Here is a 26,397-nt window from a genome sequence, read left to right as displayed (position 1 = left end):
ATTATTGATAATTCTAACATTTCCATCTAGTGGTGAACCAATACCATTGTCAGGATTCTTTTTGTTCCTAATATATTTAAACAACTCCTTCTTATTGTCCTTAACTGTGCTGATCATAGATTTCTCCTTGTGTCCCTTATCAGTTTTCTACAAATCCTAACTTCTGATTTATATTAATTACTATCAACTTCCCCTTTCTTCCATTTATTCATATTTATTTTTATAGCTGCCTTCACTTCCCCTCTAAACCCAGGAGAGTTTTTTACCCAGTACGGCCTCCTCCTTTGATTTTGGGCCTTTGGGGGCATCTGGTAAGGTGCTCTGAAATGATTCCCAATTATCATTCACATTTTTGTGATTAAGTTCTTCCTCCCAGCTGATTTGGCTCATAATTGTTTTCAGCTTTGTGAACCTGGCCCTATTAAAGCACCAGGTGAATAGATTACTGGTCTGGACTTGATTCTACCTGCACATCATAAACGTGCTCAAGTCACTATCACTTGTACCTAAGTACCATTAATTTTTAGTTCTGTGATCATTTGCTCTTTATCTGTTAAGACCAGATTTGTTTAATGATTCCCCCATAGTGGCTGCAATGCTTTTTGGGTTAGGAAATTGTCATGTATAATAATATCTCTTCAGAGACTGTTTTTAGTGCGTGCTCTAAACTTCCACAGAGAGTTCAGTGAGTTCAGTGTGTGGCTTCAAGTCACTGCCCCTTGCAGCCTCTGAGCTCCAGCTCTTACGTTGTGTCTACACACGGGACGATACCGTCCCCTCGCTCTTCACGGGAACTTTTCATCAGTAGAGATCAAAGCGTGTTACAGAGGAGCTCAGGGTGCCCCAGTCTAACTGGAGGTGTGACCTTTCACTAATTTAGCTACACAGGTGCACGTTTGAGCGTGAATGCTATACAGCCATTTAAATCTGGCTGGTAGCGGTTTAGCTTGCAGGCTTTAAACCAGCAGCGTGACTCCATGCAAACTTGCACCAGTTTCACTGAGCTAGTGCAGTGGATGTGGATGTCTGTGTAGACCAGCGTTAGCGTTCTGGTTCAGTGTTTGTTCCCCTTGTTTGACTTTCCTGCAGGCCTCTCTGAGGTGCTGTCAGATCTTTGTTCCCCCCTGCCGCTGGGGCAGGATGGTAGCTGTCATAGCAGCTAACAATGGGAAGCAGGAGCGTTAGGTCCTTATTTGGTGTGGAGTGGACCCTCTGTCTAAGCCACAGCTGTGGAGGTGGCTAATGGCTTTGAGGATGTTTACTTGCTTTGTGTTGTGGTAATTGGGGCACTCAGGAGACCTGGGGTGAGACAGCCTTCCTGTGTGGCTTTGAGCCAGGCTCTGCATGTCCGTTCCCCCTCTGTTGAAGAGGGGCAATGTGTATTACTGACACACGTAGGAGCCTGTTGTACTAGGTGCTGTACAAACAGAGAACAAAAAGGTGGTCCCTGCCCCAAGGAGCTGACGGCCTAAATAAAGGGCTGTCATGAGGGTGAATATATTAGATTGTGCGGTACAGGGGTATCAGGGGCTACAGACGTACCTGGATAGCTAGTCCAGCAACTGGTGTTTCATTTTAGAGGCGGGATGCAAGAAACCTTTCAGGAGCCAGAGCTGGGATTTTCTCTCATTCACACCCTGGCTGCTGGAGCAGGGCTAAAGCATCAAGCCTTCGCTGCAGCGTCGAGGGAGACCCTGAGGGATCTCTCAGGGAAGGGGAGGTTTGCAGTGGTGAAGGCCACCCCCTCTTCCACAGATCCTCCCAGCGTGGGGGAGGATGAATGGGGAGTGGAGTGAGGGCACCCGAGCAGAGACTTCTCCCAACGTTGCAGCCTCAGGATTGTTTATCCAGGGCTGTGGTCACCAGTGACTGGACTTCAGAGGCACTGAACCTTGCAAGCTCATTGAATCTGGGAGCAGCTCTGCTCTCTCAGCCCCCCTGGACATCAAGCCTGTCCTAACCACGTGAGAAACTCAAATGCTCGCTAGCCGACTGTGCTGGTTTGGGATTCTCTCCTAGCGAGAGCCCCCTGGGGCAGATTTTCAAGGTGTCAGCAGCCCCACCCAGGCACCAGCTTCTGCGAAGGGGCTCAGCTCCCGTTTCAAAAGGGCCAGGTTGATTTTCCAAAAGCGATCCGCTCCCGGGGTGGCACGGATAGGCCGCTGTGAGGAAGGCTCCACAGCCGAAGTGCACCCAGTGTGCTGAGCTCTCTGCGGGAAAACCTGGCCGCTTATTTCCTTTCTCTGTGACGTGTCTTTGTGCCAGGCTTTCCCTAAAGCTCATGCGTTGTCTCCCATACGGGGGATTGAACGGGGGGCTTCCAAAGCTGCAAGCACCCTGATTGGGCCTGTAATAGGCGCACATCCGCTGCGCATCAGATATAGCGGGGGACCTGTTACACTAGCATTGCAGATGCATCAATTCCCCACCTCTAGTGGAGGGCAGTGCTAAGCATGTGCACAGCTGCTGCCTCCTGTTAAAAGCTCTTTCTCCCACCCCCGGTAATGTCATATATGGCAACCCTCTGCCTCAGTGACCTCATCTTGGATGCTGTTCAGTGTAAACCTGGCATCAGTGACTTGGCTGCGGTTTCACAGAGCAGCCTTTAATTACAAGACAGGACTCTCATGCAGCATCTCCTTCTCTCAGCCCTAGCTAGGGCAAGGGGAAGGCTTGTGGGCTGCTGAGATTCATACACAGGCCCAGGGGCTCCGCTGGGAGATGGAATTGTTCGCTCGTCTCTATTTAGTCTAGCGCTTACGGAGTGGAGCGCCTGCACCCAGCCCGAGACACAGGAGATGGTTTGTCAAGGGCAGAGAAACAAACTCTTCTTCCTCTTGGGACTGGCGCTTGCTTTAGACAGCAGCAGAGAGCTGAGCTGCTGGCACAGGTCTCGTCTCTGGGCACACAGGCGTGTGTGTTAAGGGGGCGGGGGAGAAATGTGGTGCTAAGGCGTATTTTGACACCCAAGCAGGTTAAGTCAGGACCTCTTGTTCTCTTTCCAGCTCTGGGTGGGGGGTATTGTCTAGTGGCTAGAGGGGGCGGGGAACCGGAGACTCAGGCCTCTGGCTTCCTGAGGCTGGGAAGGGCGTGTGATTCTTGTGGGTCGAGGTGGGAAGACGGGGAGCTAGGATTCCTGGGCTTTTGTTTTGCTGCTGACCGAATACATATTGGCAGGTTGCTGATCATCTCCCTGCTGGGCGTGCTGATCTCCCAGGCGGAGGGGGCGGCTCTACCGATTGACTGCTGAAGTCTCTGAGCTCCTCGCTAGCGTTACAGTCGTGGTCAGCACAGCCCCAGACCTGGCTCGGCTCTGTTCCTCACTCGCTGCTGCCAGCTGTGCTGCTTCTGACATGTAGCAAGGGGGGCGAAAAATGCTCCCCTCCCATCCTGTGCCTGGGCCTTTGCCAACAGGAACAACAAAGCTGCTGTTTATTATTTGTAGCACAGTAGCAGCCAGAGTTGCCCTACGGAGAGCGAGAGCCCCATTGCGCTAGGTGCTGTACATGCACATCATAATAGGCCGCCCCAACCGAATGAGCTTATGGGCTGAGCAGAAAAGAGACATAAAGGCAGGGGATAGGTAGAGAGGCTTGCTAAAGGTGAGAGATGGTGGCAGTACTGGCAACAGAACGCAGCGTGAGGGTCTCTTACAGGAGTGGGTGGATGAGGGTCTGTGGCCTGCGAGGGGCAGGATGTCAGACTAGAGGATCGTGATGGTCCCTTCTGACCTTAGTCCGAAATAGCAGCTAATGGATGTTGAGCTAGGACTCTTCCAAACTCCCCAGGGTTTAGCTGGGGGCTGGGATATTTGGTGTGGATGCAGCAGCAGCAGGGATTGAGCCAGGGACCTTTAGTTTCAAAGGCAAGAGCTAAAAGCCACTGCTCCGTTGACCATGGCCGAGCCGGCTTGGCTACCTATGGCCGAGCCGGCTTGGCTACCTATGGCCCAGCCCGCAATAGCTCAGTCACATCACAGTGACTGGGTGTGGGTTACACACAGGGCAAAAGACAGTGAGCCCGGCATAGAGCCAGAGCTCGGGCCTGCAGTCTCCTGCCTGTGAAGCTTATTTCCCCCTCCCACCCTGACTTTAGGATGGGGGGAAAGGTTGGGCCCTGCCCCTCCTGTGCCTCAGTTTCCCAGTCTGCAAACCAGGCTTCACACCCGCCTTCCCTCGAGTGTCAGTGTCTGGAAGCTGCTTGGATTGTTAGTTAATCAAAGACAAACGTCTTTTTTCGGAGTCACAGCTGCTGCCTGTCCTCGCTGGGAGCTCCTGCTCCCTCCCTAGATGTGCTGCACCCAGCCCTTCCTGAGATCTCTCTCTTTCACTCTGCTGCAGTCCCTCCTCTCTACTGTGCAACAGGCACGTTTCCCTTAAAAAGGCAGCAGGGAGTTTCTCCGCCTCTGGTTGGATCTCGGGCCGGGTCCATTAAGGCCATGGGGCTTCATTATTAGCTTGCCAAGAGCTGCTCCGGGAGTAGGCGTACGCATGCCCTGCAAGGCAAGGGGGAGAACTGAGATCAGGGGAGAAGTGTCACGAGCAGGTAACCTCCCCTTGCTTGGCCATGCCACGCGCCTCCATGGGCGTGCAGGTGCCAATCCCCCTTCGAGCTAGTGGGGGACGGAAAGGCGACTCTCCAGCACAACCTGCTGCTTCAGGGAGCTGGCTATTCTAACAGGCTTCCTTTGTGAGCAGGGCTGGCGAGGTCGCTGCATTTGCTCCTGCTCAGGGATTTTCTTAGCGCATGTGCGTGCAGGGTCTGAGCCCGCCAGGTGCTGAGCATCCTAGACTCCAGCTAGGCGAAGAGGATGTGTAGCTCGCTGGTGAGCCTGTTACCGATCCCTGGGGTTATGATAGCCTCATGCAACCCACCCTTAGCCCCCCAGCTTGTGCTTTTGGCTCCCCGGTTCAGTCTCCCCTGTGGCAGCCCATAGATTCTCAGGATCTTTAGGAAGCACCTGGCACCTCGTGGGTAGGAGCCTTTAGTGCTTGGGAGAGGTGTCAGGTGGGCAGCGCTGGAGACAGCTCCATATCCATCCCCATAACAGGAGCAGCATCAGTGTGCGCTTCCCCAGCTCTGCTCATGTACTTCAGTCCACCACGGAGGGACCTGTCCTAAGGCGCCGGGGGCTGTTCTAGTTGTACTGAGACGAGCAGCAGAAGAGGGCATCTTCTAGGCTGTGAGCTCTTGGGGGCCGGGCCCATCCTTTGGTCCAGGAGTAAGGCTGCCATACAAATAATAACTGCTGGTGTTTGACGGTGGGGTGGTCTGCTGTGATCTGATCTTCCCCTCCCTCCCGCAACAAAAAACAAACGAACGACCACTCTTCCTTTCACACTGACTGGACACCCATCATTTGGTACCACCTTTCCATCACTAACAGCGTGGGATGGCGTTGAACCAGTGAGCTACAGATGAACAGGGCTGGGGCCAGTCCCTGAGCTGGGCTTTTTAAATACACTATTAATAACCTCACCCTTGTATACCTGTTTTCATTATTAGCGCTGCAAGCCTTTTTACAAAGGAAGGATGGGGCAACTGAGGCACAAAGCAGGGCTGTGACTTGCCCAAGATCACCCAGCAGGCCAGGAACAGAATCCAGGTCTCCTGACTCCTAATCCAGACCTCTGTCCACTAGGTAACACTGCCTCCCCTTTAACTTTCGTGCTGAGTGTAGAATCTAGCTGCTGGCTTATCCCAAAGGCAGCACGTCCCCCTACTTTTCACAATGATTGGAGTGCTAAGTGGTGTTTATTACACCAGCTGCCCTGCTTTCCAATTAGTTTCTGAGCCTTTGAACCAGCCTCGCTGGCCATATGCTGCAGCTCCTGTGATTTAAAAGCAAGCTCTCTTTGCATGGAAATATTTTGACTGTGGCAATTAACTTGAATCCTCTTCTGGCAGAGAATAATTAGTGTCAGTATTTATGTGGCCAACACCAACGTTTTCTGGACATGGAGCTATTTATAATAGAAAATAATATTTTACTTGTACGGTGCCTTTCTTCCATAGATCTCAAAGCACTTTACAAATGTTAATTAACGGACAGTCCTGCGAAGAGGGTTTCAGGAAGTGAAAGGTTATCCCTAATTTACTGATGGGGATCCTGAGACAAGGAGACTCTTACAATATCTGTAGGGCTTAGATTGGACTCCAAGATGCTGCTCTAAAAACTAGGCACCATTCATTTCTAAGTGACTTGTAAGCATAGTTATTTGGTGTGAATTACCTTTACCTAAATGGCATCTGCCGGACAATTCTGACCATCTCATGTGCCCTCAACCTAGCAAGAGCGTCGGACTCTTTTCCCATGCCGTTGCTCAGCACCACTGACGGATCATCTCCTTTCATCTGTCAAGGCGTTGGACAGCCATGCAATGCAGAGGACTATGGAAGAGCCAGGCATTGTTAAATCATGATGTTGGATCTTCCGCTTCCACAAGCTAAACCTTAGCGTGGACCAGATGGAAATGGCCACTGGGGTTTGTCTTTGGGTTCCAGGAAGCGACAACACACTGGTCATGGGAAACGCTCAATTTAAAAGCTTGGTCCTGTACAAACCAGAAAAGCATCTTCAATGACACCAGTTACGACGACATGCCCAGGGCTTGATCAGTCCAACTGCTCCGGCAGACGCGCTGATCAGCAGCTGGCCTCATGAAGAAATGACTCCCGTGGCATCTGCAAAGTGAGGTCTATTAAGAGAGGTCGATGCCGTGGTCTGAAGTATCTAGCATTAGCCGCTGCGTGAAGGAGGACAGCAGATACCGTGGACTAGCAGTTGTGAAGTGACAGTGGCTGTAGAGGTGTGGTTTGCACATACTGGCCTTGGAAACACCTGTGATTCACCTAGCCGTCACTGGAGCTTTATGCAGGGTAGCTGTGTCAATCCCAGGATATGAGCGAGACACGGTGGCTGAGGAAGTACCTTTTATTGGACCGGCATCTGTTGGAGAGAGGTCCACCTTGCATTGTGCTGTGACACTGGGAGTGTCTTCCCCAGACCTGAAGAAGAGCTCTGTATGGCTCGAAAGCTTGTCTCTCTCTCTCCAACAGAAGTTGGTCCAATAAAAGAAATAAAGCTCCGTGGGTGAGTTCACGTCCATCTGGTGGAGCTACAAATCAGAATGCCATTGGGGTGTGTTTCCCTGCTCGCACCCATCGCTCAACGCCTCCTGCCGTTGCAGGATTGGAGGACCCTTGGCGCAAGGGCTTGAGAAGTCTGCAAGGTGACCCAACGGGAAACCGTGGCAGGACGCACTTTGAGGTACTTAGAATTCCTCCATTCTTCTACTGAATGGGCCCCAGGCACTAGGCAATGATCAGATCAGAGATGGTGCCTTGTGCCGTAGCATTTTCTTATTCAGAGAGGCAACCGGAGAGACAACACATCCCAGTGCAGCAGAAGCTGCAGCAAGGGGGTTGAAATAGCAAATTTCCCTTGCCTGGTCACTAAAATAAATCCACTTTCCAATAGATGTTGAGTTAGTGTTTAAGAACATGGGACCTTCATTGTCGTGAGTCTGCCACCTCTCATGTCTACTCAGAGCTCTTCCTACGGACCTCAATCTTCAGTGCTTTAAGAGCACTGGCTCCTGCCACTGTGAACTAAAGGAGACTGTCCACTTGGCTTTTAGCAATATGGGGCCAATGAGACGCGACTGATCCATCCAGCGGCAGCCAATGGTATGTATTAGCCAGTTCACTATTACAAAGTAACAGATGTGACATCCCTTAATATTATAACCTATTTTCATTTGTTTGGGAGTCCCTGGTAAGTGCTACTTAGCTGTGGCTCCTAGCATGCGGTGTCACCCACCGGGTGTATGAGAGCACTTTGTAATACGAGAGAGGGACATGCTCATGTGTGCTGTATAAATATATAATGGAAAATCTACTCTTGATGAGAGGCAAAAGGAGAGAAGCAGAATGCATTGCTCAGAAAGCCAGTTAATGGGCTGTTGTCATTTGAGTAGGAAAGCTGAAATTTCCAGCCAGGAAGACTCGGATATTGCTGTACATTTGGACCCCTGTGTCAGACCCATCACCAGGATCTGAGAGCTTGTCATCTCAATCTGGTTGGAGTCAATTAAATCTGTTGCCAGCACTGATTAATAATCCCAATTCGCCATCAGCACCATTCGTCCACCAGCCGCGTCCTGTCATAACCCTCGGTTGTGAGACCTCTCCAGCAGGGCCAGTCTTTCTACTACATGGCTGAAGAGCATCAAACACAATGGACCCCGATTCTCAGCTGGGGCTGCTGAACACTTCTGTGCTATGGATAGGTAACACCGAGTGGGATTTCCCGCCGAGCCGAAATGAGTTAGGTGATCATGTCAACAGACCAAGAAGATTCCAAAGGGCTTAGACAAGGCATTACGGGTGGGACTGGTACCACCTCTCTTGCTCAATGCTTCCTGTTATCAAACCCCGTTTTCAGCTGATAAAGTTGTAATCAGACTTTAACCAAGTGGACAGAAATTCTCCATGCCGGGGTGTCTGCCTCAGGCTGAATTTTCTTTTGGAAAGCTTTTTTATCCAAAACAGTTCAGCCATCTCTAAGAATGAGATTAGAGAAAAATACATTGTTTTGCAATGTGACTGATTCATTCCCACCCTGAGTGCTGCATGAGGCAGGGGTCATGTGGAACAACCAGTGTGTGGTCATGTGTGTATGCATTAAGACACAGTCTTTAATTACAACAGGGCTAAATTAAGATTGCACAGGCAACCTGAATTCTGGCATTTCCTAACTTTTGAATGCCTGACTTAACAACTTCAATGTTCTTTTACCATAGTTTAGTTGGGTGTAATGTATATCAAGATCATGTCGCCCTCTGCTGAAATGTAACCAGTTCTGGAGTGGAGCCAGCCCCACACCCATAACATTATGCTACACTTTGTTTTAAAGGTGAGGTTACATTTAAGCCCACCTGGCCAAGAGTTTGATTTTTCCAGCCTCCTCGCTGCAGAATTGCCTTTGAAGTCAATGGGACCCCCATATACTGCACTTGAGTCTGAAATCTGATGCCTATTCATTTACACCCTGATAAAGACTCAATCCTGCAATAGGTTCGAGGCGGGTGGAGCCTTGGCGGCCGCAGTGGAGCTTCATGCATGTGCCGCCATCTTCTTCCAGGATCAGGCCCTAAGTCACTCTCCACCACTGTTAATCTGGAGTGACTCTGGATTTACATTAGTTTTGAAACTGATGGCTCACGCCCTTAGTTTAAAAACCAACTAAATAGCCAGTCCTGTTCCAGGGCTGTAGCCAGCAGCAAATTCCAGTCATTGATTTCAATGAAATACTTCCACTTCTCCGGCATTCCTCTGAATTTTGAAGAAAGAGCGAGACCCACAGGCCAGACGGCAGAGGCCCTAATGCCATTCTTGGTATCTTTCTCTCTCCAGGAATTGTAGGTGACTCCACTTCCTTTTTGAATGCAGCTTATAAGGGCTTGTGTTGAACTTGTTTATCAAAGTGTAGCATAAAAGGAACAGATTCACTAAGGGGGTGTTGCTTCCCAAGTACTCCTGCATACATTTTTCTTACAATAATTAACTGTGCTTGGTTCTACCATCAGCCCAAGGTCAATATAATGAAATAAAACACCTTATATGGCCATATGGCTAACACACCATCAGTTAGCCTTTTTAGGGTCTCTGTATACGGAGGATCCGCCTCTGAGGGTTCATAGTCTGGCTGGTATTTATTCCAAAGGCACATCAGAACTCAGTCCCAGAGGAAAGGAACTCTTGTATACTTGGTGAGTACTGCCAAAGATCTATTCTCTTTTTGCTATCAGAAGCGTTGCTAAGGTTCAGAAGGAAAACGGTCCATCTAGGGGCAACACGGGAATCCTACAAGAATAATGTTAAGTCACCGGCTCAGACGGCACCTGCAAATTGCGCCCAGCGGGTGCCTTTTGGGGGGAACTGGTAGGAAGCTATAGCAGCAAAAGGGGAAGCGACTGCAAGGTCTTTGATCATTTTAAATAGACATCCTGTAAAGAGAGAGAGAGGGAGAGAAACTCTGGGATGCAGCGTAACCATCATGTTTGCAGCTTGAAAGCAGGAAAGATTTCCATTGCTGCAATTTCCCTTGTATGCCTGGAGAACCCAGGCTGCGTGTCCGTTTTGGGCTGCTGTGATTTTAATGCTCACGTTGTTACAGCTCTGGTTTTGCACTAGGACAGTTAACACAGCAGCAAAGCAAGCTGCTCTTACGATGCCTTGTTTATAGCGGGTGTGCATGGCATGCCCAAACAGATGAAAAGACAAGCTGCAGAGCCCACTCCTGGAAGGAGCCGAGCCCCCTTGATGATAGACTTGGCTGGGGTCTGTGGGCAGTCAGCACTTCACACAGGTGTGGGCCAGAGGGCAGCACAAAAACCAGAACTTGGTGGGTGGGGAGGGAGAATGGGGCACTTTCAGTTGTGGGGAATGTGGCTTATTAACTTACATGCAACAGATTGTTTGTTTGAATTGATCAGTTTGATATGCTTCTTGGCTACTTAGATTCTTAATTGTTCTGAATAATGCAATGTTGTCTTCAGTGGGAAGTGAAATTGTCATTGCTCGCTGGTAAGTGCTGCCGGCTTGTCTCCGCTCCTCTGGGCTGCAGCTTATTGTCGGAGCTGCATTTTTGTCTCCAGATAGGAAGGGAAATGTTGGGAGTGGCCTTCTGCAAACCCGGAGTTGGGAAAATTATTTCCATTTTTGGGAAAGCCTGTGATGTAGCCCAATGCTTGTTTACTCTAGCCCCAGTGTGGTTTGTCTCATGCTCTGATTCATGCTGATAAAGAATTAGGAACATCAGGGGCTATTGCAAACTGGATAAAAGGAAAACTGCCTGTGTTTTACAGAGAGTCGAAACCTGCCTCCGTGCCTATGCGGTCTCTTATAACAGGGAATTGCAATAGTCTCCAGGGAGAAACAGTGGTTTATAGGGATATTCAAAGTGGAGAAGTTAGCCTCAGGAATGTTGGCTAGAGTGTGATCATGGTTTCCAGGGGAGCTAGTAGGCTTACTCTAGACAGGCACCAGTGGAGATCGGAATTTAACCCTCTGTCTTCCAGCAGATCAGTATCGCTGAGGCAGTTAAGGAGGTGTGGGTCATCTTTACCCCACTGACGCTGTCAGGAAGCTGAGACACTAAGAGCAAGGGGGAGGTTTAAAGGAGAAATATTCTTCCCTCTCCCCCCCCACAACAGAATTACCAATGCTTTTACTTGTTCTTTGATTCCAAGGGGCTTTTCTAAAGCGATGTAAGGTTAAACTAAAGACAGGCTATCAGCTTCTTCTCTGATTTACAGCCATTTGAAGATGGATTGGCCTAATCTCAATCCCATCAGCATAAATCTAAATTCCTATGTAACTGAAGAGAATCTGACTGAATATGGAAATATTTCACACGTTTAGTGTGATTGCAGACCACACAACATGCGTGAATATCTATAGAGGCATGTCATACACTACAGGTTGCGCTGAAGTGTATACATCGCATTGACTGGACACGGGGGCCTCACTCTGATCACACTTACACTAGCGTAAATCAGGAGTAACTCGCACAGGTAGATCAGAATCTGGGCTTGCATGCCTTATTTTTGACACATCCTATTAATTTCCTCATGCCCCTCTCTGTGTTTAAAAAAAAAAAAAAAATTGTATTTTCCATTGGATACTGGGACTGTAAAATATTTTGCTTATTTCACGGGCAGCTCTCCTCCATCAGGGCTCACACTCAAAGCAAACTCTCGCTGACTTTAGCAGGAGATTTGCGTGAGTAAGGACTGCAAGATTGATTTGTTTCTGTTCCTGTAGCGTCTACCAGACACGGTCCACACTTAGACAAAGATGCAGCCCCTGCCCTGAAGAGCTTTTTAGCATTGCCGCCCTTGGCCATGAATAAGGACTCTTAGGGAGGCAGTGTGGTCTAGTGGATAGAGCACTGGATTAGCACTCAGGATTGCCTGTCTCCCCATCTGTGAAATGACACTGACTTTCTTTGTACATTGCTTCGGGATGAATGGATGAAAAGCACTAGCTAAGACTGAGCGTGGCATTATTGCTATTGACTTTTCTTTTAAAACTCAGCAGGCACCAAACTAAATGCCCTAAATGAATAATGCACCCTGGGTATCAAGCTGATTGATTAGGATTCTGCTGTAGGGAAGGAGAAGCAGTTTTGAATCAGTAGGTTTGACAGTAGAACAGCTAGGAGTCTGGCTGGAATTCCTCCGTTTTGATTCATAGATTCTAAGGCTAGGAGGAACCATTCGTTCATTTCTAATTTCCAGCATAACACAGGCCAGAGGATTTCATGCAGTATGCATAAAATACTCTCAACAAGCTTCAACATGAGGGATAATTAGCCTCCTATTAGGTGTGAGTCATTCCTGAAAGGACTGTTTTCCAGCAGTGGAAGAATGGCCGGGGATAGGGAAATCCTCAGCTGATGTAAATGGATATTGCCCATTGACGCTGAGGATCTGGCCGCCGGGGATTTTAAAAAGGCTTCAGGGAAGCCGCAAAATGTCCATTGGCACATGATTCCCCCAGGCTGCGCGTAAATGCTGGTAGAGTGCGAGTGGTCCCATTCACAAATCTCTTCCCTTGTGGGCTACTCTGCAATGCTACTAGCCCGTCAGGAATCCCTTTCCATCGCCTCCCCTTGTGATGCCAGCTGTGGGGCTGATGTGTCTGGGCCTGGCATCAATCACAGGTAACTGCATTGAAGTCAGTGCTGTGAGAGAAGACTCAAGCCCCGTATTTCTAACGTGTGCAGCTGTTTCCTCCTAACAGGTTGCTGGCCATAGCAATAATACCCTTAAACCAGGCATCTCCAGTCTCACCACGCTGGCTGTCCGCCAAGGGATGAACAATGTCAAGCACAGGACAAATGAGGAAACTAACTCATTTAAAGACAATGAGCCGTTGTGTGGCTTGCTTTGTTGTTTATATACAAGGTGCCAGCTTCTGCTTTCACTCTCTCCTGTGTAACTTCAGAGTGACTCCTCTGACTTGAACCGAGTTCCCCTACTTACGCAGCAGAGTCATGAAGAGCCGAGAGTCTCCTTACACTTTGTAGAAGGAGAATTTTCTCCTCCCGGTGTGCAGCATTGCACATCTGGCCAGGGGACAGTTGTACAAACTAAAGAGCACGCAGTGCAGTTCAAAACCGAACGCAAATCCCTGGACCACCCATTGAATGAGGGACAGACAGGTTCTTGGGCCCATCTCTGGTTATATGGATGCCCAGTAGCCATATTATTATGCAGGTTACGTCTGTGTTAACATTTACTAATGGGCTATAGTAAAGAGCCAGTTAGGGTTGGAGATTCCTGTAAATGAGTATTTATGCCTGATGCTTTTGTATCAAAGGAAGCTCCCCTCCCCACGCAGGGAAGCTAGACAGAGATTTCAAACATACCAGCTCCAAGGTGGATGGGTCATCCCCCTCTGAACGCTTGATTTTTTTTTTCCTATTGCCAGCTAGATTCATGATGTTATAACACCCCCTTTAGCTGTTTCGTTTCTACTGTCTCTGATTTCCTGCCTTCATGCGGGCCTTGTCTGTCGGAGCAAGGTCCTTTTCTCTTCCAAGCTGTATGTAGTCTTTATTTTAAATAAGATGCTTCCCACCGTGAGAGTCTGACACCCTTGAAGTTCCCATAGCTGCGATCAGCCTCAGAGTTCGCTCCTCCCCACTGAGCTGGGTCCAGCTGCTACATTGTCCTGGACAGCACCTCTTCAAGAGCCTCATGTGAGCCCCTCGCAAAACTCCCACTGACTTCCCTAGTGCAGGCCCTGGAAGCGCAGGGAGATGCTCAAAAGGAATTTCCTTAGAGTGGGCTAAATCTTACTCTCCCTCCACTGCCACCCCATTGAAATCACTGGGATTGAGTGGGGCTTCCCTGCTGCAGCTGAGAGAAGAATTTAGACCAGTCTCCAAAAGGGACCCATTAGAGCACAGTGCCCCTCCTACCCCACTCGCCATGCCTCCTGCACTTCTGGTTTCTGCCATTCGCTCCCAGCCTGTGCCGGGAGGACCAGGACTGCGAATCAAACCTCGAGCTCTTGATTTGGCTTCCGAAGCTGCCCTTAAAAGGTGATTCTTTGCGTTTACTCTGCTATATAATGGTGCGGGTCCCTTTTTTAGTGGAGCGTGTCACACCTGTGCTCTGGGCAAACCCCAGGCATTGCCATCTGCTTCCAGACACAACCCAAGGCGTTAGCGGCAAGCTTTCGGAGCTGGCTATTTTGGAGGCAGCCTCCCTCCCATACTCCATTTCAGTGGCTGAGTCTCAATGAGGTGCTACTAATAGCCCTTAGTCATGAGTCACTGAGAGCTGGAGGCAGGAGGACGCCAATGGAAAGCTGCCACACGTGCCCCCTCTGGCCGGTGGTCAGATTCAGACTGGGAATAAGGTTGAGGACGTTAACCGTGAGGGTGATGAGTCATGGACGTGGTGAATTCTCCATCTCATGGCTCCTTTAAGTCAAGACTGGATTTCTTTCTAGAAGATCGGCTCTAGCTCAACCTGGAATTAGGAGCCGGATGCAGGATTCTCTGGGTGAGATTCTCTGGCCAGGAGGCCGGGCTAGATGGTCGTAATGGGCCCTTCTGGCCTGAAAATCCACCCACTGAAGCTCTTGGGGCGTGGTGTAAGGCTCATTTCGTTTGGCTAAGCCTTTGCCAGATGGTTCTAGCTGACAGTTTTGCCCTTTTGTGACTGAATTTCCTCACTGACAAATCAGCATTTCTTTTCAGTGCCAAGGGAGCCCTGAAGTGACTGAAACAGATCAAGTTGCCTGAGTGAATATGGACCCGCTCTCCATCTCCCCTGCCCCTACATGTCACCAAATATATAGTCAGTGGGGATCTAGAGAGGATCTCTGCATTCAGTGGGCCAGACCCATCGCTGAGGAAAATTGCTGTAACTTGGCAGAACTACACCTATTCACCCCACCTGAGGCTGCACCCCGCTGCCATGCTCATTTAGCTTTTGTTAACTTGCTTTGGCAGCTGGATTCCTTGCAGACGTGGGGTTGGATTCTGCTCTCCCCTGTAGCTCTCCGTTGACTCCTCTGCAGTTGCATTGAGGTAGCTGAGAGCGGAGTGCGGTCCATCCCTCGACTAACCGTTCAGAGCTGCGTCTGTTAACGTTCCTCTTGATCTCTGCCTCTTCCAGGTGCTCCTGAATTCCAGCGCCTCTCAGCTCCACCATGTGTGAAGAGGAGACCACCGCCTTGGTCTGTGACAATGGCTCCGGGCTATGCAAGGCTGGCTTTGCTGGCGATGACGCCCCACGCGCCGTCTTCCCATCCATAGTGGGTCGCCCACGTCACCAGGTTTGTGCAGCATCTCCATGGCAGTCTGCCCTCTGTAAGAAAATGCTGTCGGCCTGGCCCAAGAGGCCTGGGGAAGTCAATGGGAATACTGCATGGAGGGCACCTGCGTAATCGGGGCTGGGATGGACTGAGCTGACGTGCTCAGGGTGGTGGAAGCATCTTAGCCTGCCTCATGACTCCTCTGGCCAGGGAGAGCGTTCAACCCTTTCAGTCTAGTGCTTGTGGTTTAGGAGAGAGCTAACCTGAAAATCCTGTCATTGCTCTTTCATGTTCTTCGCATGTTGGGTTTGGACAATACCAGCCGGGTTGATGATCCAGCCAGTCCATCCTGATTGGGACCTAAAATCTGAAGAACCGTGGGTCACCCTTTCTATTACAGTTCCAGGGAGAAAGGGTTAATATGGGGTTACTAGCTGTTTTGAGAAGTGATTGATGAACTGTTGACAGAGTCCAACAGATCAGTGGGTTACTTATAGCCATCTTAACCCATTCCACTGATAACCATGACTAGCTTGTGCCTATAATGTGGTTGTAACATCTGTGAATCACGTATCATTCCTTTATAAATGGAATATAAAGGTCGATCAACTCTTTGGGGGCAGGGACTGTCTTTGTTCTGTATTAGTACAGCAATTGGCACAATGGGGACCTGGCTCATGACTCAGGCTCCTAGGCGCTATGATGATACGACTAATAAAAGACCAGTCTGGGAGTCAGGACCCCTGTTTTCCCAGTACTGTGGCAGACTTTGGGCAAGTCGCCGAAGCCAACGTTTTTCAAAGTGGCCACTGAGTTTTGCATGCCCCAGTTCTTGAGTGCAGAATTTGAGCCATCTTGGGAGTGGTCTGGAGAGGTGCTGGGTATCCACAGCTTCCATTGGCTTCAGCTGGAGCGGTGGCTGGTCAGCATTTCTGAAAAAATCAGGCTTGCCGGGCCTCAGATTGGGCGTCCAAAATTAGCAGGATGCTTCTGGAAACGTTGTCAGTAACTGTTCCGGTGCTTAACTAACATGGAAATGTCTCCCCTCCTGTATGCTCCTAGATGCTCCAGAAGGATGAGATCTTCCAGGGGAGGAGGTTGAGTAGCAGGGAAGGGGCCTGGGGTGCATTTAGGGTTGTCAGAACCTCAGGGCAGCCATGGAAGAGCCGGAAGAGAAGTGGTTCTCTGGAAGTGAATTGTTTTGTAAGCAGTGCTGTGACTGGGCGATTACACAGCGTTAGATTTTGCAGGGCACTGCATTTAAATGCCAGATCCACACCGAGTCTGCTACTATTGAAGGTTTAATTTCTGAGAGCGTCTGGCTTGGCTTGCCAAGGCCTGGCCAGATAACAGTTCAGGCCCTGCGTTGGTTGTCTGAGCCCGCTGGGGCTGATAGTAATACTGCGTCCAGACCCAGACTGTAAAAGGGGAGGAGGGGCTGCATGTGAGAGCTGATTGTTGGGAAGAGAGAAAGACCGAGTACTCTGAGCATTTGGCCCTTGTACGCATGAAAGCAAAGGGGATCCAGAAGGGAAGGTCTTACCTGGGGCAGCCCTTTAAAGAACCTTTGCTACAATAGGATAAAACTAACCCCCAAGATGTGCACATCAGTCTCTTCCAGCTGAACACAGGTCGCGTAGTTTTTTCTCACCCTCAACTCTTCCTACGTTATCAACTCCTGCTGCTCTTGACTTGGCTTAGGTCATAAAAAGTTTGAGGCATGGCATCTACCTTTTCTTGTTTCTTCTTAAAGCACTGTGCACCTGGCTGGCGCCCTCTAAGCAGGGACCCAGTGGGATCCATGAATCCGGTGCCACAGTTCGCCCCATGCTCAGATGACATCCCTGGGCTTTGTCCTGCTCGCCTGCCTGTCTTGGCATTGTGGGCGTGCCTGGCTAAAGTCCTGGACAAGACAGTACCAGGAACATCTGGACAAACACGGGGGCTATGATTTCCTCCCGTCTGGAGCTGGAAGCTGACTTGAGACTGCCATTGTCAAGTCGAGAGCTCAAGGATCTGCTGCTCGTGATACATGGGGGGCCTGCTAGAGGTGTTTAATCTTTCTGAAGCAGTCAATATAGCTGATCACTGGACTCTGTTTTACCACCTCCAGGGTAGCCTTTAGTCATAGCTGAAAAAGTCGTCCCAGTGGGAGTGAAACTGGGTGGATCCTCAGTGGCTGGAAAGTAAGATGGGCCAGGTTCTGATCTCAAAGCCACCCCGGATCTCTGCTGGCACAGTGGCAGAAGTCAGTGGAGTTACTGTGAATTTAAAGATGGGGTGGGAAATGAGGGGGAACCTTCTGATTTGCAGAGCTAGGACAGCTGCCTCTGATTGTTTAAATTAATCCACATAATGATACTTGGCACTTACGGGCCGCAAAATATTGCACAGACATTTAACTAACCAACCCCCACAATGCCCATGGGAAGCAGGTCCCTATTATTATCCCCATTTTACAGGTGGGAGCAAAAGAGAGACACGTACAGGGTCCATCTACACTGCACACTAAGCCCAATCTCTGACTCAGGTTTGAACCTAAACCCTTCTTCTGTCAACAGACAGATCAATCTGATGTGGGGCAGCAGGCACTCAGGATCTGGGTCCTAGGACACTGGGTCAGAGCCTGAGTCCCGCTATGACTGGGATCCAAACCCTGTCGTTTTGCAGTGTGGATGCAGCTCAAGCCACAGACCCGAGTCAGAAGGTCTCCATGGCACAGCATGGGCATGTCAGCGTGGCTATGAGATCCAGGTCCAGCAAGGGATGAATTGTCCCTAAAAACAAAACAATTATTGATTGGGTCTCATGCTGAGCTGAGCTGGGCTGTGCTGGTATGAATCTGGAGTAGCTCCAAAGCTGCTCCATGGATTTACACTAAACTGAGATTAGATTGTGATACTGTTGCTGTTCTGTGGAGGGAGCCTGCCCACACTGTGAATTTGCCCCAGTTTCAGAAACCGGTACGGCTACCCCAGTGTAGACAGGCAATGCTGCAATTTGCACTGGCACAGCTTACCCCAGTTTCAAGCAGGAGCAAACTCCACAGGTGCAAATAGGGGCTGAATAATACCTCCATCAGGGAATAGTTTCATTAGAGACTGGCCCTAAGCGGAAACGGAACAAGAACCTCAGGTTTTGGCCCAATATTTCTGCTGCCGGCGAGGGTAAGATATATAGGCATGTGGACGATGTGTGTATCTGTGCTACCAGACAGTTTCCTTCTGTCCTGTGGAGATGAACTTGGCTGTTAATATCTCCCTTCTTGTTTTCTAGGGTGTGATGGTGGGAATGGGTCAGAAAGACAGCTACGTAGGGGACGAAGCTCAAAGCAAGAGAGGAATCCTTACTCTCAAGTACCCCATCGAACATGGCATCATCACCAACTGGGATGACATGGAGAAGGTGAGGCAGGAAGCTCTTGTTCTTTGGACTTAATCGGCGCAAAAAAAAAAAAAAAAACCCCAAACTTTCTCCTCTGTTTATTTTTCAAATGGTTACGATCATTTGCACTCGTTTGCCTTTCACAATCCCCCTCTCTTGGGAAGTAGAATAAAGAAATCAGTGGATCAGTCCAAGTTGAGGTGGATTTATTTTAATTTTCCTTTCCTGATTTCAAAATACACTCATGTAACTCACTGGTGATTGTGCTGCAAGTCCGCCCGCGGTGCCTGCTCAGCAAAGCCTGGGAGTTTAACGGCCCCAGTGAGGGAGTCTGGCTTTCTAGCTCATGCTTTTAGCTCTGGCAGTTCCCAGTGCGTTGGCCAAAGATGGTGGCTGTGACACTTGTGTGAAACTTTTGTTGTTGGGTCGAACGCTGAAGTCCTTACACCGTACAGCTTCTGTGGCCAATGCAGGGCTGTTTTCTACAGCATCAGTATCATTTACATAATGACGTCAACAAGGATTGAATCCTCTACCCTTCATCTCCAAACTATAGGCCTCTACCACGTGAGCTAAAGGAATGACTCCATCCGTGGCTGACAGCAGTAGGCTGTTCACCATGGGGGCCAGCCATTAGAGAGGGACATGGCACACTTAATGGGTGTGTTACACAGATGCTATAATGATGGGAGCTATAGAAATATAGAAACACCGATGAGTTGAATTTTCAGGGCTTTGTCCAATCGAATGATGTTGCTGCCCAGTTCCTGGGGGAGATCTCACTCAGGAAGTGTATCCTGACGTACAACCAGTATTTCCCTTTGCTTAATGTCCTCTTATCTCTCTTAGCTATACCTCCCTGAACCACCCTAATCAATCCATCTCATGCCATGTGCCTTACACATCTGGTGGATGGTCACTTCCCGCTGCAGACCCCAAGTTGTATTTTAGCCCAGCTGCACAAATTCAGGTCCCTTAACTTTTATCGTAAACCAGCCCTTCAGTTTTAACCTAAGATCTGGGTGGATGGAGGGAGATAGGACTGGGCCCCAAAATCTGAGCCCCGTTGTCTTTGCTTCACTCCCGCGCCACAGTATTTTGGCTGCATTTGAGCTGCAGTTTAACTCTGGGCTGAAGGGGTTAATGAGAATGTGTCTGGATTTTCCAGCTCAGGCCCATTTCTAGACTGAAGTGCGGCTTTACCCCGATTCCAGCCACCAGCATGGCCACACTGCTGCCAGCCCCTGGTGTAGACAGGGCAAAGCCACCACATGCATCAGTGGCATTTACTTCTGCTTTAAACTGGGGAAAGCTGCTCCAGTGCAAATTTCAGTTTAGCCATTTCACACGAGGAGTTTGCCCTGGTGCAGCTGCTCTGATGGCTGAAACTGTTGCGAATCCCCAGTGTAGACAGGCCTGTAGCCATTCCCTCCATAGAGCCAGTTAAAAGAACTGATCCTTCAACCTGGAGTCTGAGCTAAGGTTGTCATTTTGTCTCCTTGGCCTAGATCTGGCATCACTCTTTCTACAATGAATTACGAGTCGCTCCAGAAGAACACCCCACCCTTCTCACAGAAGCACCCCTGAACCCCAAGGCAAACCGTGAGAAGATGACCCAGGTAAAATATCAACTTGCTGGAACATTTTCTACACTTGTGTCATGTTAGGGACTGTCCCATCCTGGGGAAAATCCAACTGGACCATATACTGGAGGGAAACTCTTGCTGTTTTGGAGTCCCAGAAAAATCTTTAGTGTGTTGGGATCTGAGACACTAGATCCATAGCTGAAGAGCTTTGCCTTAGCTGCCTGATGTCCAGCCTTTGCTGATATCTTTGATGTAGAAAAATGGTCCACAGCTCGTTGGAGGGCAAAAGACAACTTTGATCTTCTCTTGAAAGTTGGCCAGGGAAGTACAGCTGAGTCTTGGGAGGTGTTGGTCCATCTGTAGAATGGGATGCCTTTAGCTCTTGCTCTTAGCTGAGGACCATGCCCCCTATCCACACCAGAGGGAGGATGCCCATAACTAGCACACTTGTGGAGGCAGATGAGGACCCCAGAGGTTCAGCTGTTAGAGTGGATAACGTAATTCTCTGTTTACCCAGCTGAGCCCAACCCCAGATGGTGGGTGATGAGTTTGGATAATGAACATCCAGCCTATATTCACTGGGCTACTGGGTGCATGGTGGAACCCAACTGCCCCTCCTGTTTCTGTGTTTCTAGCAGCACCCTCCTATCTCTAGATTGGCATGCGCACATCAGACTTCACACAGAGACAGCAATGCACTTTTGAATGTGTCGCATGTAAGTGCTCTGTGTGCACGCCACATCCTGCGATGCACTGACCTTGTAAAACTTCCACTGAAATTCTTTTCAGATCATGTTTGAAACCTTTAACGTCCCTGCCATGTACGTTGCAATCCAAGCTGTGTTGTCCCTCTATGCATCTGGCCGTACTACTGGTGAGTACTTCTCTTCCCTCCTCTTCCACTGATGCCGCATATGTGCTGTCAGCTTGAGTTCGCAGAAGTGCGGGGCTCCCACAGTTCCCGCTGAGTGCAGTGGAAGCTGCATTTACTCAGGACCTTTTAAATCCACTACTGGGTCGACCCCCAAACTATTGGTCCGCCTAAATCCTGCTCTTTTGGGGAGCTGTATCCTCTATAACAGGTCTCCTGATGGCATAGAGTAAGCTTTCTTGTAAAAGGCCAGAGAGCCGCATATTACTGCTCCCCCAGGCCAGAGCCCAATGCTAAGCTGCTGCTGGTTAGAAGTTGTTAATGACGGCAGAGGCAGGCACACCCTTCCACTGGAAGGTGTCCCTTGGTGTACAATACATGCTTGCCAGCTATATCTATCCATGCACCATGAAGGGATTCTAACTAGCTGCTTTTTACATGTCGGCACAGCCTTGCTAGGGGCGAAAGTATTTGAAATCAAATAACCCTCTTGGCTGATCTAAGGTCCTTAGATAGGTCGAGGTCGGAGGGCCTCACATTCTTTAAACATAATTGATCCTCGCACGCCCCTTTGAGGCAGGGCAGTGCTGTTACCCCCACTGTTGAGAGGGGGAACAGAGGCACAGAGTGATTTGTTCAAGAGCACACAGGAAGGCTGTGGTGGAGCAGGGACTTGAACCTGGGTTTCCCATGTCCCATCCTCCCTCTCTGAAGAGCTCTGTTTGTCAGGAGTGGAATTCATACGTTAATCACCGATGCACGTGCTTCTCTTTACTCGCTTCACGTAAGCGGATCCACAAACCCTCTTCTAACTGTCCTCCCTCGCCACTGTCTCCAGGTATCGTTTTGGACTCCGGCGATGGTGTGACTCACAACGTCCCCATCTATGAAGGATACGCCCTGCCCCACGCGATCATGCGTCTTGACCTGGCTGGTCGTGATCTTACAGACTACCTCATGAAGATCCTCACGGAGCGAGGCTACTCTTTCGTCACCACTGGTATGAATGGGAGCCTTTGGTCTGTTCTCTGTGGGCTCGGCTCGGGCGTGCCGAGTGGGGAATCCCTCGGAGCACTGTGGGGAGAAGATGCTCTTGGGATCGAGAGAGAGTGGGGGAAGATTCTGATCGGATCGTGGCCACCCTTGTTGTCTGATCAGGAGAGGCATTTAATGGGGCACCAGAAGATCTGAAGCTTCTGAGTGGGGGGCAAAAGGAGCTCTCAGACGTGGGACAATATTGAATGATGACAGTTCTCTGCTGGCAGAGGTCACATCTCATGGTGTCAGGCTGGAGTAAATTCATAGAGTTTAAGGCCGGAAGCGGCCATTAGATCACCTAGTCTGACCTCCTGTATCTCACAGGTCGTTCAGTTTCCCCCAGTTACCCTGTGCTGAGCCAATAACTTGTGTTTGGCTAAAGCATCTTCCCCAAGGGCATCCAGACTTGATTTGCAGACCCCAAGAGATGGAGAATTCACCATTTCCCCTTGGGAGCTTGTTCTAACAGTTAATCAACTCTCATGGCTCAATGAAAACGGGCCTTGTAGTTCTGATTGCTCTGCTCACCACAGCTTGGTGCTCCGCACCCTTGGCCCTGTGGAATAGAGACTGTCTGAGCTGCAGAGCTAACTGCATTTGTTCCTGCCTTCCACAGCTGAACGAGAAATCGTGCGTGACATCAAGGAAAAGCTGTGCTACGTGGCCCTGGACTTTGAAAACGAGATGGCCACGGCGGCCTCTTCCTCCTCCTTAGAGAAGAGCTATGAGCTGCCGGATGGACAGGTTATCACCATCGGCAATGAGCGTTTCCGTTGTCCGGAAACCCTCTTCCAACCGTCCTTCATTGGTGAGGGTCCATTCCATCCCACCGTTTTTTAAATGAAAGATTCTGCAACTTTCAGATCGGGATCCAGATTTTGAGGGCACTTGGATTGGAGGGATTGGTTAGAGCCCATTTCTAAATATATGAACTCATCCAGGGGGAGAAGAGGAAAGGGGGGAAGGGTAGGTTGATTGGTTGATTTTTTTTTTTTTTTCCATCAGTCTAAATACTGGGAAAGAGGGATGGGGCTAAACTAGCAACTTAACATCTTCCCCCACCCTTCTACAGGCCATATTTTCCACAGCGGGACTCTCTCTTGTAAATGTTTAAGGCAAATGTAAGATGGTGCAATTCCTGAGGTTGATGGTGATTTGTTTTCTCTTCTAATTCTCCACGAAGAGGAGAAAAGGCTGAGGGTCAGATTCTGCTTGGTGACACGGGTTCAAGGCAAATGCCACAGAAAGCTTCATTGGTGTAAATGAGAGCGGAACTTGGGCTTTGCGTTTAATTAGAACATCTGAGCCTGGGGATAGAAAATGCAGCCATTGCTATGCAATATACAGAGCACATGTATTATTTGTACTGTGGTGGTGCCTAGGAGATCCCACTGTGCTAGGTGCTGTACAAATGCAAAACAAAAAGACAGTCTCAGTCTAAATACAGAGGTTGGATCTGCTGCTGACCCTAGGTCAATCTGTCACTTATATTAAGTACTGATCACTGTAGTAATTTATCCATAGGCTTGTGTAAACCAACCAACCACCCCACTATCTAGGTCTGTGCACACGGAAATTCAGGTTATAGGGGAAGAAGATCGTCTAAATAATCAATGGAGAAACTCCCAGGGAGTCCTGTGGCAGACAGATCAGACTTTGAAGGAGGAAAGGTGCTGGTGAACAGTCTCTGCCTGTGTAACACAACTTTGATCATGTGCCACTTCCCCCAGGCATGGAGTCTGCTGGAATTCACGAGACCACCTACAACTCCATCATGAAGTGTGACATCGACATCCGTAAGGATCTGTATGCCAACAACGTCCTTTCTGGGGGCACCACCATGTACCCTGGGATCGCGGACAGGATGCAAAAGGAAATCACAGCCTTGGCTCCAAGCACAATGAAGATTAAAGTACGTCTTGGTTATTGGCTACTGTACAGTGGGTTGGGCCTCTCTCTCCCTGCATGCACAATCTAGAACGAGATCATGTAGAGTTACTTCAGAAAACACACACACCCCGTCTAGAACCCAGTTACTTCGGAAAAAGTTTGGCAGTAAAACTTTTATCAGTGAGATTAAATCAAAATACCCATGTATCGATCCTTTGTTTGCCCACATTTAGAAGGTCGTCTGGATGACCAACATATCGCATTCGTGGTTTGATCCCCTTCGTTCCATTAACTCCCACAATGGAGCATGATCCTCTGCTACCTTGCCAGAGGTCATCCTTTAATAACAAAGCAACTCCTTTTCACACAAGCTTTCCACTGTGCTCAGCATACAGGGCCATGCAGTGCTTACCTTGGCCTGAAAGTTTCGAAGTCCAGAAAGCTGCTTGTTAATATGACAGGAGATGATTTTTCTAAAGCAAATAAGGCACATTCCGTGGGATTTATTTTTATTTATTAATTGTCTTAGCAGAGTACTTAGAAGCTGCAGTCATTTAGTCTAAGCTTGGTTGCTGGGTTGGGTGGGTGGGTGGGGCTGGTAACCTATGATACACAGGAGGTCTGACTAAATGACCTGGTGGTCCCTTCTGGCCTTAAACTCAGGACCCACTATGCTAGGCGCTGTATGAACACAGAACAAAAAGACGGTTCCTGCCCCAAAGAGCCTGTGCTCCTAAATCCCTTAGGAACTTATAAGCTACAGGAGACATTTTTTTAAGGATAAGTAATCCCCTACCCCTGATTCCAAGCCAATACATGCGGTAACAGAAACTGGTTTGCTTTTTATGGGTCCAATCCTGTGAGGTGGTGCCTGCCCTCAGGGCCTGATCCAAAGCCAGCAGAAGTCAGTGGAAGGACTCCCGTTGACTTTAATGCTCTCCCATTGCATTCAGTTCAGCACTTTGCTGGGTCAGACCTGTCTGTGTAAGGACACGTCTACACTACAACCGCTATGGCTGTAGCTGGGCTGCTGTAGTGTAGGTGCTTCCTGCGTCACTGGAAGGGGATTTTCTGTCGATGTAGTTAATCCGCCTCTCAGAGAGGCGATGGGTAGGTTGATGGAGGAATTCTTGCACTAACTAGGGTGCTCAAAGAGTGAAATTTGTCACAGCCCTGAGCGACGTAGCTAGGTCAATCTAATTTTTAAGCGTAGGCCAGCTCTTATCCTGGGCCTAGGTGTCCGCACCATGCTCTATAACCACGGCCTCTGGAAGTGCACAACTTCATTTCACCTTGTAACCGGAGCCTGTCTCCAATTGTTTCAACAGATCATCGCCCCGCCTGAACGTAAATACTCCGTCTGGATCGGAGGCTCCATCCTGGCCTCTCTCTCCACCTTCCAGCAGATGTGGATCAGCAAACCAGAATACGACGAGGCCGGCCCTTCCATCGTCCACAGGAAGTGCTTCTAAGGATAGAGTGCCCATTCTTCAGGAGCTCGGGTGCTTCCTGGTTCCTTCTCTCCCTTTGCAACTATTTCTAACCATTTAAAAAGCATTAAAACTTTTTTTCAAGCCTTCCCTGCATGTGGTGCTTTGTTCCCTGCCTTCCCAGTAGGCTGTGGCGCTGCAGCTGAATGGGTGATCGTCTTTGTTTGACCGGGGGAGGGAGGGGGAATATATATAAAGCTGCGATCAGATCTAACATCCTTGGCATAGGCCAGAGCCCCAGTTCAGCTACGCACAATTGCCTTGCAGCATTCTTTGTCCACCCCTTTGAAGAATTACCTGTTTATCATTATAATACCTCTTGCAGAATTGGCCCACGTCTCCCAGGCAGTCTCTTTTTCTGATGAGGGTGTAATTTCCATATCAAAGTTTGCATGGGTGGCAGTGGGAGGGGGTTCCTCAACTTGGGGGGTGGAAGTAGGCCCACCTAGGAAGAAGGACAGAGACCAATTTGGCAGTGGGGGGAGTCATGGGCCAAAGGAAGTGGGAGGAGGGGAAACTGAGTGAGTGATTCTACCCTAACCTTCCCTCCCTCAGCAAACGTATTGCTGCCACAGCGGCAGCAAATAAAAAAAAAAAATCGGAGGACATAGGAGAGCTACCGGGGAAGGGGATTTGGGATAGAGGAGCGTTGGCACTAGAAAAAGTGAATGGGACTGGGGAGGGTGGGGGGAACAAGAATTTAAGAGATTCTATATACAGAGCAGAAAAACCAGGAACAGAAGGAGCTGATGGTCGGGTGGGGGAGAGCAAAGGACAGGGAGGAAGAGCGTCCTATGTG

At 49.3% G+C, this 26,397-nt stretch overlaps 1 protein-coding gene across 1 annotated transcript; it reads left to right on the top strand.

The window, feature by feature from the left end:
• The first annotated feature begins 9,684 nt into the window (after nt 1-9,684).
• On the top strand, nt 9,685-25,687 carry ACTG2 (actin gamma 2, smooth muscle). The gene is made up of 9 exons (XM_067532323.1): nt 9,685-9,773; nt 15,201-15,360; nt 18,616-18,744; nt 20,232-20,342; nt 21,099-21,183; nt 22,019-22,180; nt 22,835-23,026; nt 23,949-24,130; nt 25,437-25,687. Exons 2-9 carry the CDS (start codon nt 15,235-15,237, stop codon nt 25,578-25,580), a joined length of 1,131 nt encoding a protein of 376 aa, XP_067388424.1. The 5' UTR covers nt 9,685-9,773; nt 15,201-15,234; the 3' UTR covers nt 25,581-25,687.
• Nucleotides 25,688-26,397: the final 710 nt, after the last annotated feature.

This window comes from Emydura macquarii, unplaced genomic scaffold (genome assembly GCF_026122565.2).
Source record: "Emydura macquarii macquarii isolate MOO-44397 ecotype Brisbane River unplaced genomic scaffold, CSIRO-AGI_Emac_v2 contig_3257, whole genome shotgun sequence".
NCBI classification, from domain to species: domain Eukaryota; kingdom Metazoa; phylum Chordata; order Testudines; family Chelidae; genus Emydura; species Emydura macquarii.
The sequence above is the reverse complement of the archived record's forward strand: the minus strand, read 5'-3'. Positions and strand labels throughout refer to the sequence as shown.